This window comes from Oncorhynchus clarkii, chromosome 4, assembly GCF_045791955.1.
Source record: "Oncorhynchus clarkii lewisi isolate Uvic-CL-2024 chromosome 4, UVic_Ocla_1.0, whole genome shotgun sequence".
NCBI classification, from domain to species: Eukaryota; Metazoa; Chordata; class Actinopteri; order Salmoniformes; family Salmonidae; genus Oncorhynchus; species Oncorhynchus clarkii.
The window spans coordinates 48121475-48136186 of record NC_092150.1 but is presented as its reverse complement, the minus strand read 5'-3'; the positions used below and the strand labels follow the sequence as shown (position 1 = coordinate 48136186).

The window sequence follows — 14712 nt, the reverse complement described above, 5'->3', positions numbered from 1 at the left end:
ATGTGTGATTTCCTGTAAGTAGAGCCCAATACATGGCGGATCTAGATGATTTGAAATCACATGGTCTGAATGTCATAAATCAGTTTGGGGTTGAGGATGACTTGATCGCAGAGCAGGGGGGGGTTCGGTGTGTGTGTGTGCTTGCGCAGCCCTACAGCGTAACGTCATACGGTGAAACATGGCCATAAAAGCAGTTAGTCTTCTCTTAGACATGTTAGCCTCTCCTTAGACAAGACCTGAACACTATCATTAAAGTCCCATCATCATACTGTCAGCATCAGCAGTACTACCCACAAACATGAGCACACACACACACACACACACACACACACACACACACACACACACACACACACACACACACACACACACACACACACACACACACACACACACACACACACACACACACACACACACACCTGGTTTGCAGACAGCCGCCCTAGGGGCTACCTGTTCGTCAGATCCTCTCTGCTCTGTAATTACAGGCCGTAGTGAAAGAAAAGGGGGAGTGTGGAGAGGGGGGCTGAGAGAGAGAGAAAGAAAGAATGGCAGAGAATACAAAAGAGACCATTCCACTGGCAATACAGGAACTAGTACAGACTTCATGAACTTTTGAAAGCACGCACGCACACATTCTCCAAAAATCCACACACCAACAGAGGAATGTTGTGCTTGAGTCAGTCTTTCCCTTTTCAGCTGTTTCAGTTTGAGAACAAGCCCATGTCTGAGACTACTGCACCAACGTGATCAAATCACCAGTCTTCATTTTAACTCCAATGGCCACGGCTCCTCTCCCTACATGATGCCTACGTGAACTCAGACCCCCATTCATTCCCTACACTCCCTTTGACGCGAACAAACATGAAGGACTTTGCTTCTATCCCGTTATCTACTTTACCGTTGCCATCGCTGTCTAGGCTGCCAAAGAAATTAAATGTATTAATCACATTTTATCGTAATCACCACACTGCCACCATTTATTTAACGCTGCATAAAAATGGATAGCCAACCAAGCAATGAGGCAACAGTCAGAGGAACCTTTAACACTATTAAGTCTGCAATCCATTTGATAAGCCAAGTAAATGTGGGGGCCAACAAACTGTGTGGCCCCTGAAGACTGTGTTCATTAGTGTAGCCCTACAGTGAGAGAGCTCATTTGCCCAGCATTGACAGTGGAACCCTGTTAGTACACAGAGGCAAGCGCTCTGTGACAGCCATTGTGGCATGAGTGACAGCAAGTGGCGAGAGTGAGAGTAGGGGGGCTATGGGCGAGGTGCCATGGGAGGTGGGTTGATTTGGGGGGAATAGTGGGGTGGGTAGAAGGGGGTCTTTTGAGGGAATTCCACAGAGGGCAACAGGGGGAACACCACAGCCACCTACATCGAGCCCGTCAACCAATTACCGAAGCAGGGGGGCTCAGCACAAAACGGGGGTCCCCTCCTAATCATGGCACTCTCCTGCAGTACAAAGAGAGAGAGGCTGCCTTCCCCATTCAAATTTAAATAGGATTTTTCCTCTCTCTCTCTCTTTCTCTCTTTTTTCCTCTCTCTCTGCTGCACCCCTCTCCTCTTGGCTTGATAAAAGCAGCGGCAACAAAAGCAGCCTACAAAGCAATTTGGCTAATATAGCACTAATACGTTTAACGTTGGGGATCCTCTGGTTATTGTTGACACATTTCACTTTTTTGGGGCTAAACAGAGCTGAAGTGTTTGGCGACGGTGCAGGCTTGACCTTTGTTGAAGTCGAGTTGTCATGCGCCGGTGTGTTTCTCTGGAATGACACAACAAAGGAGCTCAGAAGAGAGAAAAACGATAATTAACTGGCAAAAGAGAAAGACTCGAGACAGAAACGCTGAAGTGTGTGTTCAACGGTGTTTGTTGAAAAAAATAAAAAATAATCGTCCAAATTTTGCAGGCAACTGTGGTGTAGTTGCTGAAAATTAGCTAATTAGAGAATTTGCTAATTAGCATCAGTGTAACTAAACTAACACAACATTTATCATTCAGGAAGTTACTGAAACACCAACAAATATCCATTGACATTCCCTACCAAATTAGAAAATATCTCCTCCCGTAACTGAACTGTTGAGAGGTCAACTGTAAAACAAAAATGTGTAGGTACTAGCAAAACACTACTAGATAATCCCTCACCTGTCTGCTCTTCCTAGCCTTAGAGATAGGTTTGGCCTATGAAACGAGCACACATTCTTCTGGCTCAATAATGGTGCTTTTGCCTCTCCCCCCATTCCCTCTTCCCCTTTCTTCTTTTTTTGAGATGCCTGGTTGTTTGAACAAAGAAATATTTGAAGAGGCTTGTAACCCTGTGTGCTGTGTGCTGTGTGTGTGTGTGTGTGTATATTTGTGTGTTTTTTCAGACTCAATAGGAATGAGTGTTTCAATGGCTGCCCATGTTATTAGGCCTGCTCTGTCATTAGGGGATTAGAGTATATGGGCCGGCCTTGTCGGGTAGTCTGTATGTGTGTGTGCCTGCCTGCAAGCCTGTATTTTAATGTGTGTGTGTGTGTGTGCGTGTGCGTGCGTAACAGTTTAACTTTAGTCCGTCCCCTCGCCCCTACCCGGGCTCAAACCAGGGACCCTCTGCACACATAGACAACTGACACCCACGAAGCATCGTTACCCATCGCTCCACAAAAGGTCTCAGTGCGAGTGACGTCACCGACTGAAACGCTATTAGCGAGCACCACCGCTTTTGAGTCACTCCTCCTCCCCACCTCTCCCTCACTGTACACATTGCTGATCTAGGTAGGGTAGAGCTAACCTACATTGTAAATTACACTTTTATTCAGCAATCCCCTATGACTCAGGGATCTTCCAGTACAGTATAGGCGGTTGGAAAACATCTACCTCTGGCCAGACTTACTGTACCATCCATCATTAAACAGTCAACAGATCTAAAACTTCACATGCTGTATGAACAAAGTAAATAAAGAGATATAGAAAGAGATGTAGAGAGTGAGAGAGAATGACAGAGAGAAAGAGAAATAAAGGGATGTAAAAAAAGAGAGGTAGAGAAAGAGAGATGGATGGATGGATTAAAAGCATACATTTGCATGTCAGTTTGGCTGCTATCCCATTGCCAACGGCCCCAGTCTATGTAGTACACTGCTTTATGACACCGCCTTTTATAGCTTTACTCTATCAATGTTTTACCCTCTGTCTGACCCTCAAGCTTTACTCTCTCTGATTGTGGTGTCCCATAGTAAAACTTCAAAAGGACATTTGGAAGGTTAAAATGGGCTAAAAAGGTGATATGATGGAAAAAAAACTTTTGAGCTATGTATGTTTGTTTCTTTCAAGAGCTGTCTGTCAGTTTTTTTGGTTCAGGGATTTAAGAGCTCTCTTGCCTAGCATGTTAGTCGTTTAGCTCTCTGTGTATCCTTTTTTTTGTTGCCATGGCCCAATAAGAAGGGAAAAAATTAGGTTTTGTCTTATATTTTGTATGGAAAACATTTCTGTCGAGTTCATAGTGATTGCATTGCAGTTCCATAGTGAAGATGGACTCGGTGTGTGCCCTCTTGCTGGCCTTTTGGGAAGTGATGACGATCCGGGTTATGATGGGGTCATTGTGGCATTGCTCTGCCCAATTGACTCAGCATTGCCTCTTCATTGCTGGGCACAATGAGGGGGCTTTGCCGTAGTATATACTGTTTACACACCGGCCGAGAGCTCAAACAAAACAGAAAGTTGCAGAACCTACTGGCTAGGCCACTGCATGCTCATACACTCCTTTCTTGAGTGTTCCATAGTTAACACTGAGTCAGGCCTTCCTTGCACTGTCTCTCTGTGTGTGTGTCACACACTGTCATTATCAGTGAAGTTAGCAGTAATGTAGGGTGTACATGGTCTGTTTTAATAGACTAGGTACTATAGTAGCTTTACACTGTATACTTTTGTACCTCATCATCTCCCTGTGTGGTTGCTTGATTCTAAGTGGTCTGACAATAACACTGTAATGTGTGAGTCAGATGGGGAAGTCCTAAGCAAAGAGGATACACACATACTATCATGTACACACTGACACTTTCTCTCAGATGCTATCACTCAAACCTAACAGGGTGACATAAATGGGATGTTTCTTCAAAAGAAAGAGATGCTACAAAGCTAGTCTGACTGACAGAGAGAGGTCTTTGTGTTCGATGCGGTCGAGAATATCTGCGTTTGTCAGCATAAGTGTTTCAACGCAGGAATTTGCAGTCGGAAAAGGAGATTACATGTAGCTCCCTTTTTCATGTCATACTGTATGTCCTGTCAATTCACCTGGAACACTTGAAACAGACTGAAAGAGAGAGAGAAAGAGAGAACGAATTGGCGAGGGCACTAGAACAGTCTACAGCACATGGCCTCACCCTACTAGAATCTCAAGTCAAATGTCTACTGTTTGCAGATCATCTGGTGCTTCTGTCCCCAACCAAGGAGGGCCTACAGCAGCACCTAGATATTTTATTTGTGCCTTACAAAGATTTATTGTCAGACCTGGGCCCTGACAGTAAATCTCAGTAAGAGAAAAATAATGGTGTTCCAAAAAAGGTCCAGTTGCCCGGACCCCAAATACAAATTCCATCTACACACTTTTGCCCAAGAGCACACAGAAAACTATCCATACCTCAGCCTAAACATCAGCGCCACACATAACTTCCACAAAGCTGTGAACGATCTGAAAGACAAGGCAAGAAGGGCCATCAAATGGAACATAAAATTCAACATACCAATTACAATTTGGCAAAAAATACTTGAATCAGTTATAGAACCCATTGCCCTTTATGGTTGTGATGTCTGGGGTCCGCTCATGTACCAAGAATTCATAAAATGGGACAAACACCAAATTGAGACTGCATGCAGAATTCTGCAAAAATATCCTCAATGTAAAACACCAAATAATGCATGCAGAGCAGAATTAGGCTGATACCCGCTAATTATCAAAATACAGAAAAGAGCCGTTAAATTCTACAACCACCTAAAAGGAAGCGATTCCCAAACTTTCCATAAAAAAACATCACCTACAGAGAGTTGAACCTGGAGAAGCGTCAAGTTGGTCCTGGGGCTCTGTGGAGTCTGTTTGTGTTTGTGAACAGAGCCTCAGGACCAACTTGACGCTTCTCCAGGTTCACCTCTCTGTAGGTGATGGTTTTGTTATGGAAGGTTTGGGAATCGCTTCCTTTTAGGTGGTTGTAGAATTTAACGCTCTTTTCTGTATTTTGATAATTAGCGGGTATCAGGACAGCAATACAATTAGAACCAACATGAGAAAACAAAAAGATAATTACTTGACACACTGGAAAGAATTAACAAAAACTTATCGAAACCAAAATGTTATTTGGCCCTAAACAGAGAGCACACAGTGGCAGAATACCTGGCCAAAGGAAGGCCTATGTGGACCCAAAATTAAGGAAAACTTTGACTATGTGCAGACTCAGTGAGCATAGCCTTGCTATTGAGAGAGGCCGCCGTAGGCAGAACTGGTTCACAAGAGAAGACAGGCTGCCCACAAATGAGGTGTAAACTGAGCTGCACGTCCTAACCTCCTGCCAAATGTATGACCATATTAGAGACACATATTTACCTCAGATTACACAGACCCATATAGAATTAAAAAACAAATCACATTTTGATAAACTCCCATACCCATTGGGTGAAATACCACAGTGTGTCATCACAGCAGCAAGATGTGTGACCTGTTGCCACAAGAAAAGGGCAAATAATGAAGAACACACATCATTGTAAATACAACCCATATTTATATTTCTCTTTTTTCCCTTTTGTACTGTAACTATTTGCATATCATTACAACACTGTATATAGACATAATTTACATTTGAAATGTCTCTATTCCTTTGGAACAGAAGTTTCCCATGCCATTATAGCAATTTGGATTGAAATGGAATTTAATTGAGAGAGAAAGGAGAGAGGATAGAGAGAGAGAAGAAAAGTTCTCAAGGAAAAGGAAGGCCTTTGTGGAAAAAAGGTACTGTACATCTTTCCATTTTATGCCAATGCAAACATTGGCTCACTTTTGGTATCGCACAATTCCATGATCTTTACCGTCTTGTAGGACAGCAGAGTGGTAGGATAATAACACATGCAGTTGCTTAGTACTGCTTCCCAAGTGCCAGGTAGTAAAATAGCTAATTTATAGTGTTCCCCTCCCCACACACTCTCTTCTCTCTCTCTCACACAGCGAGACTGTTTGCCTAGGCAATGGAAAGAGGGAACAGTAGGAGGACAGGGTGGGAGAAATAGAAAAGAGTGAAAGGGGATTGGCTGGTTTTTAAAACGCGAGGGAAATTTAAGTATATTGACCTTTCTTCTGGGTGAAGAGGTTTCCTTTTGTGCTACTGGGGGTTTATGACACCCTTATCCATGCCTTCTATTCAAGTTATGTACAGTATATGGGGCTCCCGAGTGGCACAGCGGTCTAAGGTACTGCATCTCAGTGCTAGAGGCATATCAAAACCGGCCGTGATTGGGAGACCCATCGGGCGGCGCACAATTGGCCCAGCGTTTGACCGGGGTAGGCCATCGTAAATAAGAATTTGTTCTTAACTGACTTGCCTAGTTAAATAAAGGTTAAATAAATAAACCAAGGGGCAGCAGCGTAGCCTAGTGGTTAGAGCGAAAAGGTTGCAAGATCGAATCCCCAAGCTGACAAGGTACAAATCTGTCGTTCTGCCCATAGGCAGTTAACCCACTGATCCTAGGCAGTCATTGGAAATAAGAATTTGTTCTTAACTGACTTGCCTAGTTAAATAAATAAAAAAGTGTGTGTGTGTGTGTGTCCTCATCTGCACATGCTTAAGAAGTGGAATAGTCTCTCAATGACACTCATGGTTGTTTCCTGGCCCTGAAAAAACATGTCTAATTATAGTAAAATGAGCAATGAAACATCACCCACTTAGATGTCTTGTTCCTCCGCAGTTTTTTCACGCTAAATATATTTTTTATTCAAGTTTAGCAGCTTACTGAACGGTAGTAACCATCTTAATATCTATCTCCTTAATATCTTGTCCTGTCCTTGGACAAGGTAGTTAGCTGGATTCAGCTTACTTTGGTCATGCCTTCTGGGGGAATTCATTATGGCAGATTACTTCAGAAGGAACTGCTATTTTTATGATGCCGTTATCTTGGTAACTGTTGAAGGTTTACTTGATTTCGTCTGTGTTAGTTCCTCTTTCGCTAAAGTATTTGTCTCCTTTTGTCTGTTTACAGAAACATTAATGGACACCAAGTGGGCCACAACAGAACTAGCCTGGACCGCACATCCTGAAACTGGGGTAAATTGTTGGTGTGTGTGTGTGTGTGTGTGTGTGTGTGTGTGTGTGTGTGTGTGTGTGTGTGTGTGTGTGTGTGTGTGTGTGTGTGTTTGATCACACATGTGTGTCTCTCTGTGTTTCAGTGTATGTGTGTGTATGTATGCACGTGTGTCTATGTAAAGTTTTTTATTTTTTATTTAACTGCCTAACAAAACATTCATTATAGTGACTCCAGCAGCAGTATTAACAGAGAAGAGAGAAGGTATGTGAGAAGGTACACGTCCAGGTCTGAGTCACTGTCTCTCTTTCACATTCTCTGTGTAGGGAGGCTACCTCTTCTTGCTTCGTACATTAGTCTGTTACAGAGCTGTGTGTGTGGACGTAGGAAGACAAACACAGATATAGACTGAGCGGCATCTCCTCTCCACATGACAATAACAGGCCGGGTCTAGAGGCAAACACACCAGTGTGATGCAGCGTGGTGCTACTAGGGTCTGATACAAATTGACCTATGTTTGTGTATGTGTGATAGACAGTATCGCCCCATACCATTTTGCCCAAGATACGGAAGCGTGTGTATGTGTGTGCAATGTGTGCGTAAAGTGAGCTGTATGTGTGTGTGTTCTTGTATTGTATGTCTGTTTATGTCTGCGTCTGGATTTTTCTTGTCTGTGTCTGTGTCTGTGCACGCGTGCACATTGGGCATGCCATTTCTCCCCAAACAGATGGCCGTTGAAGGGGGAATTCCAAGCTCTAGCGGAGTAAATGGCTCTCCCTGGGATCAGTATGTAGCCTCCAGGGGGTTTCACAGAAACCGATAACAAGGTGTTGCTAGCGACCAACCAGCCTGTAGCCTAGAGCATGTCAAATCAAATCATATTTTATTTGTCACATACACATGGTTAGCAGATGTTAATGCGAGTGTAGCGAAATGCTTGTGCTTCTAGTTCCGACAATGCAGTAATAACCAACGAGTAATCTAACCTAACAATTCCACAACTACTACCTTATACACATAAGTGTAAAGGGATAAAGAATATGTACATAAAGATATATGAATGAGTGATGGTACAGAACGGCATAGGCAAGATGCAGTAGATGGTATCGAGTACAGTATATATAGTGTATATATACAGTGTATCCCTTATTATGCAGCATGTAGTGTGTAGCATGCAGGAGCCCACAGCTCTAATGACTGTTATTAGCATGGTTCTATTAGCAGACCACACATGGGCTTACAGGCTGGTACATGCTAGGCACATGTTAACTTTGCTACACACTAAGCTTTGAGGAAACTAGTGTGACAACTAGCATTTATGGCTAATCTTTGACTATGTGTTATCTAGCTGCCTTGGTTGGTATGCAGGTCTGGAAGAAGGCCTGAGTCCTCACATCCCCCTCACATCATCTGTTCCGGCTGCACCAAGGTTCCAGTGAATCTGAAAGTAAAATGTAGAGCCTTTGACTGTTAAGGACAAAAGGAAAAAGGAGTTGACTTGTAAAGCTTGCATAACTATTAATCTTGTTCCAAATTGATGCCAAAGAATTTGACCCTCTTTCACACAACCTACTTAATTCATTCAGGTTTGGTAAGCAGGGCTGGCGTGAAGTATCCGCATCTGTGCTGTACGTGTGTCCCATGGGGTTGACCTCCACACAAACACACGCTCACGCATGCACACACACACACACACGCACACACACACACACACACACACACACACACACACACACACACACACACACACACACACTCCCTCTATCTCCCTCTTGCACACTGGGCAATGTATTACACTGAACTAAATACCCATTCACACTTCATGCATTCTCTTGTCCCATTGACCTGGCTGGTGATTATTGATTCCCCGACGGCCTCGACTCCAGCAGATAGCTCACAAATGAATGCCTTCTCTGGGCCTGATCCTCAGCTAAGCCCCCCTCTCTCCACAGGTCTAGAGGGTCCTGCTGGATGAATAGCCTGCCTCCGCTACATCCATATTAGGCCCCTAATTAAGAGTCTTCAGCCTCAGAGAGAAAACTTTCATTATTTTCTGTCTTTCTAGTCAAATGTGGCTCTTGTACATGTTCCAAAGACTGCCATTACTGTTGTTGTCCACTATTGAGATATTGCCTGAGAGTTGACTCTGAGTTGATTTTTAGCAAATTATATTCTTAGCTAAATATTTTAGTATTTAGTAGTAGTAGCCATAAAACATAAAATACACCTTTTATAGGGTTCTTTGATCAGAACACTAACGGTTCTTCTTCACTGAACCAAAATGGTTCCATATATTTTTTAATTTTTTTACATATTTATTTCACCTTTATTTAACCAGGTAGTCTAGTTGAGAACAAGTTCTCATTTACAATATATAGATCCCTGCATGGTGCAAGTACATTATGTATTATGGCTACTACTATCAAATCGTATTATGTATTATGGCTACTACTATTAAATAGTAATGTATTTAGCTAAGAATATAATTTAATAAACAATTAAATAATGCACAAAATAATACCAGCATAGGTTTAGAATTTCCTGTCATTATATGCAACGTAGTTTTGAAATATGAACTGGTGGCCAGGGAGGCATCTCTTTGTGTGAATGATAGCCCGCGTCAACTCTGGCTGACTTCTTTACAGTGCAATACAAACAGCAAACCTCACACATACAGTGTGTGGCGGCAGGTAGCCTGGTGGTTAGAGCGTTGGGCCAGTAACAGCCTAGGAACCCACTATCTAAATAAAGGTAAAAAAAAAAATGAATACATTTGAGATGAGCACAGATTCAAGCTACAGTGTAGGAGGAAGCCCAGGGTATGGGATGACATTCTCTAGTACTAAGCATGTTTCCATTTGGCCCAACTTGAACGGACTGTTTTGTTTCGATTGACGTTATCGTTCTAAACATCCTCAGCCAAGTGGAGCCATGTATTGAGAAACACATTAAGTTAAACCTGGATACCATAAAAAAAAACAGGCCATTTATGTATTTTCTGTATATAACACTTTATAAATTTGCCAATTTGCATACATATTTTCATTTAATGAAACCCGTAATCAGAGCTTTGCCTCAGTAATTTATGTATTTGTCTCCCAACTGTGAGAGATAAAGAAGTAGGAAGGAAAGAGAGAAAAGGTTACACGTTTCTTTTCGCAAGCTGTAGAGGACGATGGGATCGTAGCTCCGTAATTGAAGGGTAATTGCTTGTGAAGCGATGCAGCGACTACAACGAACCTGGAGAATGAGGTAAACAACCAGTGCTGTTCAGTTGGGACGCACCCGGGTTGACACTCCACCGTAATTGTGATGAATTCGCCGTCCCTTGTTTCCTGACTCATCACCGTGGTAACCATAGATGAAAGGCCGCGGTGTGGGTGGAAAAGGCCCTCGACTTAACAGCGCCGATCGGGGTGTAATTGAAAAGGCACAAACGGAAAATTTGACTTATTTTTTCTTTAATCTGTCCGTTCCTAATGCCTAACGCCTCACCTAATTTCTCTCTCCGAATTGGGTTATTGTACTTAGTATCTGAGGCCAGAACAGAGCACTGTACATCATGTTATGTGCCTCACAAACCCTGGATGTGTTGTGTACTGCTGCTTTCATCCACACCTAAGGCTTATACCAACAGACTAGAGATGGATACATTTAACACACTCCTTACATCATTCCTTAGCTATCATGTGTGTGTGAGAGTGTGTATGTGTGCCAATGTGTTTAAGAATGCATACATTATAGGACATTTGACCTTTGTTTGACCCTAACACTCACTCATCTCTCTCTCTCATTCCCTCTCTCTCCCTCTCTTCTTCCCTCTTTCTCCATCCACAGTGGGAGGAGGTGAGTGGCTACGACGATGCAATGAACCCCATCCGGACGTACCAGGTGTGCAACGTGCGGGAGAGCAATCAGAACAACTGGCTGCGCAGTGACTTCATCCCACGCAAAGATGTCCTCCGAGTCTACGTGGAGATGAAGTTCACAGTGCGCGACTGCAACAGCATCCCCAACATCCCCGGCTCCTGCAAGGAGACCTTCAACCTTTTCTACTATGAGTCCGACTCAGACTCGGCCACGGCGACAAGTCCATTCTGGATGGAGAACCCCTATGTGAAGGTGGACACCATCGCACCCGATGAGAGTTTCTCCATGTTGGAGTCGGGAAGGGTGAACACGAAAGTGCGGAGCTTCGGACCTCTATCCAAGGTTGGGTTTTACCTGGCATTCCAGGACCTGGGGGCTTGTATGTCATTGATATCTGTCCGGGTCTTCTATAAGAAGTGCTCAACTACCATTGCGAACTTCGCCGTGTTCCCCGAGACGGCCACAGGGGCCGAGGCCACGTCGCTGGTCATCGCGCCAGGGACATGCGTCTCTAACGCTCTCGAGGTGTCTGTGCCTCTCAAGCTATACTGCAATGGGGACGGCGAGTGGATGGTTCCTGTTGGCTCGTGCACCTGTGCAAATGGGTTTGAGCCCGCCATGAAGGACACCCAGTGTCAGGGTGAGTGTGACATCAAGGACACACAATGTCAGGGTGAGTTTTTTACCGGCCATTTTTGGGTCATCACCCAATGTTCTTGTTCCTTTTGACGGCATCCATTTTGTGCCAAATGCATCCAGATACTGTACATTTACACACAACTATCATGAAACAGCGAGAAACACAACACAACACATCATATAGTCAGTGGCACTCTCTCAACTGAGCCTCTACTCTCCTGACTTCAATTTTCCCAGACAGTGAGTTGATGAATAAATAAAATGCGTGGGCGCTGCTGTAAGTAACCTATATGACACTGGAGCAAACTGGAGAGATCTAGGAGGGCCATAACAGGTGCACAGAAGTCCAGACCAAGGTGAATTAAAACAGCAGGCCAGGGCTCAAATGTACTGATGACAGAGTGGGGAGGCAGGGGGGAAGGGGAGTAGTGCAACGTTGGAGAGCAGGGGAGATGAGAGGTAGGCCACTGTCAGTTATCGTTTGGCACGGCTGATTGTGAAAGCATGGTGTGCAAATGTGTAAAAAAACACACAGGCCTGTACTTCATACCACCCTGCTAACAGAAAGAGGAGAGGGATGAGAGATTCAGGAAAGAGATCAAAAAAGGTAGAACATGTGAAGTAGGGAAGGGGGCTTAGGGATCTTGAAGTCTAAGAAGAACAGAAACGGAGCTAGCTCCCTATATGGCGTTGAATGGAGGTTATTGAATGTGTGCCCACCTTTAATGGAGAGTGGGCACAGTAAATCTAGTGGCAGGTGTGTGGTTAAAAACTCCTCTGGCAGCTCAAGCGCAAAGCCTTGGCGACTGGGCCTAAAAAAACGCTCTCTAAACAAGTCGACCACAGGGGATAAATCTCCCTGCCGTGTCTTTTCTTACCCTCCTTCTCTCTCTCTTTTTCCCTCTATAGTATCTATCTATCTATTGCTCTCTCTTCCAAGCCATTGCTCTCTCTCTCTCTGCCAACCTCTGTATTTTTTTCTCTCTGACTTTCTCTGTATTTCGACCTGAAAATCTCTCTCTCTCTCTCTCTCTCTCTCTCTCTCTCTCTCTCTCCCTCTCTCCTTATCCTCCCCCTCTTTCCTTCTTTATGTATTCCCCTTCCTCCCTTCCTTTATCTAAAGCTTTCATTAATGCCCCACCAGGGCACGGTGAGGACATCCACATGAATATTAATCAATCAATACCCTTTTTTTTCTCTTTAACCTTCCCTACCGCTCCATATTTTTAAACCCACTCATTTTTTGCTTCCTCACTTCCAATTTCAGCACACATCCTAATCAGTTCCTTAAGCCCTTTGCTCTGCATAAGAGGGTAAGAGACAGAGAGAGGGAGAGAGAGAGGGAAGGAAAGGAAAGAGAGAGAAAGAAAACAGAGAGAGATGGGAAGTGAGAGAGAGGAGGGAGAGATCTGCAAAAAAAAGAGCCTGCAGGATTAGTATTTTTTCTGACTTTTCCTCCTCATCCTCCCTTCTCCCCCTCCACTCTCCCCCTCTTCGCCCTGTCAGGAGTGGTGCTCGAAGGGGAGGGAAGATGAAAGCAAAGGGGGATGACTTCTTACCTCACTGGAAGCGATTGATCAGCACTTTCAATCATTCACACATACCAACTTACCTTGTTTAAAGCTGCAATATGCAGATATTCCAATGGTTCACCTAATTTCAGTTCATGTGAATCATTTACCATCTAAACTGTTGTGGTTATTGAAATATATTTTCAATAACCAAAAATATTGTATTTTCAACTTGTTTGAAGCTGGTGTACAAAACTGAAAGTAAAAGACGCAAAAACAAAACTTAAACACGGAAAGCATTGAAATAGCGCACATAGAACATATCTATCGCTTCTCACATGCTGACCAAACTGCGCGCAAGTTGATTTGGTCTACCCACACCAGACGCGATCAGGACACGCAGGTTGAAATATCAAAACAACCTCTGAACCAACGATATATATTTGGGGACAGGTCAAAAAGCATTAAACATGTATGGCAATTTAGCTAGCTTGCTGTTGCTAGCTAATTTGTCATGGGATATAAACATTGGGTTGTTATTTTACCTGAAATGCACAAGGTCCTCTACTCTGGCAATTAATCCACAGATAAAATGGTAACCGTTTTTTTTCTAGTAATCTCTCCTCCTTCCGGCTTCTTCTTTTTCTTTGGAATTTATATGGTGGTTGGCAACCAACTTTAAGGTGCATTACCACTACCGACGGGATCTGGAGTGTGGACATCAGTTCATCTTTCAATCACCCACATGGGTATATGCTCCTAAAAACCAATGTAGAGATGGCCGTGGGTATATGCTCCTAAAAACCAATGAGGAGATGGGAGAGGCGGGACTTGCAGTTCATCAAGCATCACAAATAGAACCAAGTTCTATTTTAGCGCCTGGCCACGTAGTTGCTTGTTGACGAGCACGAGCAGTGTGGGTGCAATGATTGAATAACATGTATCTGTAAATTTACTTTGCAACGCTCATGCAAGCAACGCAAGCGGTGTGGTCAGCATGTTAGACTTGCTTTCAATGAGAATGACAGCTCTATAATTCACATTTTTATATACATATTTTTTTATTTCACCTTTATTTAAACAGGTAGGCCAGTTGAGAACAAGTTCTCCCTTACAACTGTGACCTGGCCAAGAGAAAGCAAAGCAGTCCGACACAACACAGAGTTACACATGGAATAAACAAACATACAGTCAGTAACACAATAGAACATTCTATATCGAGTGTGTGCAAATGAGGTAAGATAAGGGAGGTAAGGCAATAAATAGGCCATAGTGGCGAAATAATTACAATTTAGCAATTAAACACTGGAGTGAAAGATGTGCAGAAGATGAACGTGCAAGTAGAGATAGTGGGGTGCAAAGGAACAAAAAATAAATAACAGTATGGGGATGAGGTAGTTGGATGGGCTATTTACAGATGGGCT

The 14712-nt window shown here is 43.5% G+C and overlaps 1 protein-coding gene across 7 annotated transcripts in view; it reads left to right on the top strand.

Annotated features, from left to right (window-relative positions):
- The window catches only part of LOC139406903 (ephrin type-B receptor 3-like), a 99201-nt gene that overhangs the window by 44158 nt on the left and 40331 nt on the right, over positions 1 to 14712 (top strand). For 5 of the 7 annotated variants that reach the window (XM_071150048.1, XM_071150046.1, XM_071150045.1 and 2 more), the window contains exons 2-3: positions 7227 to 7291; positions 11106 to 11811. In XM_071150048.1, the coding sequence (XP_071006149.1) occupies positions 7227 to 7291; positions 11106 to 11811 (771 nt within the window). The remainder of the gene's footprint in view (positions 1 to 7226; positions 7292 to 11105; positions 11812 to 14712) is intronic. The other 2 variants (XM_071150047.1, XM_071150044.1) reach the window with 1 other exon arrangement.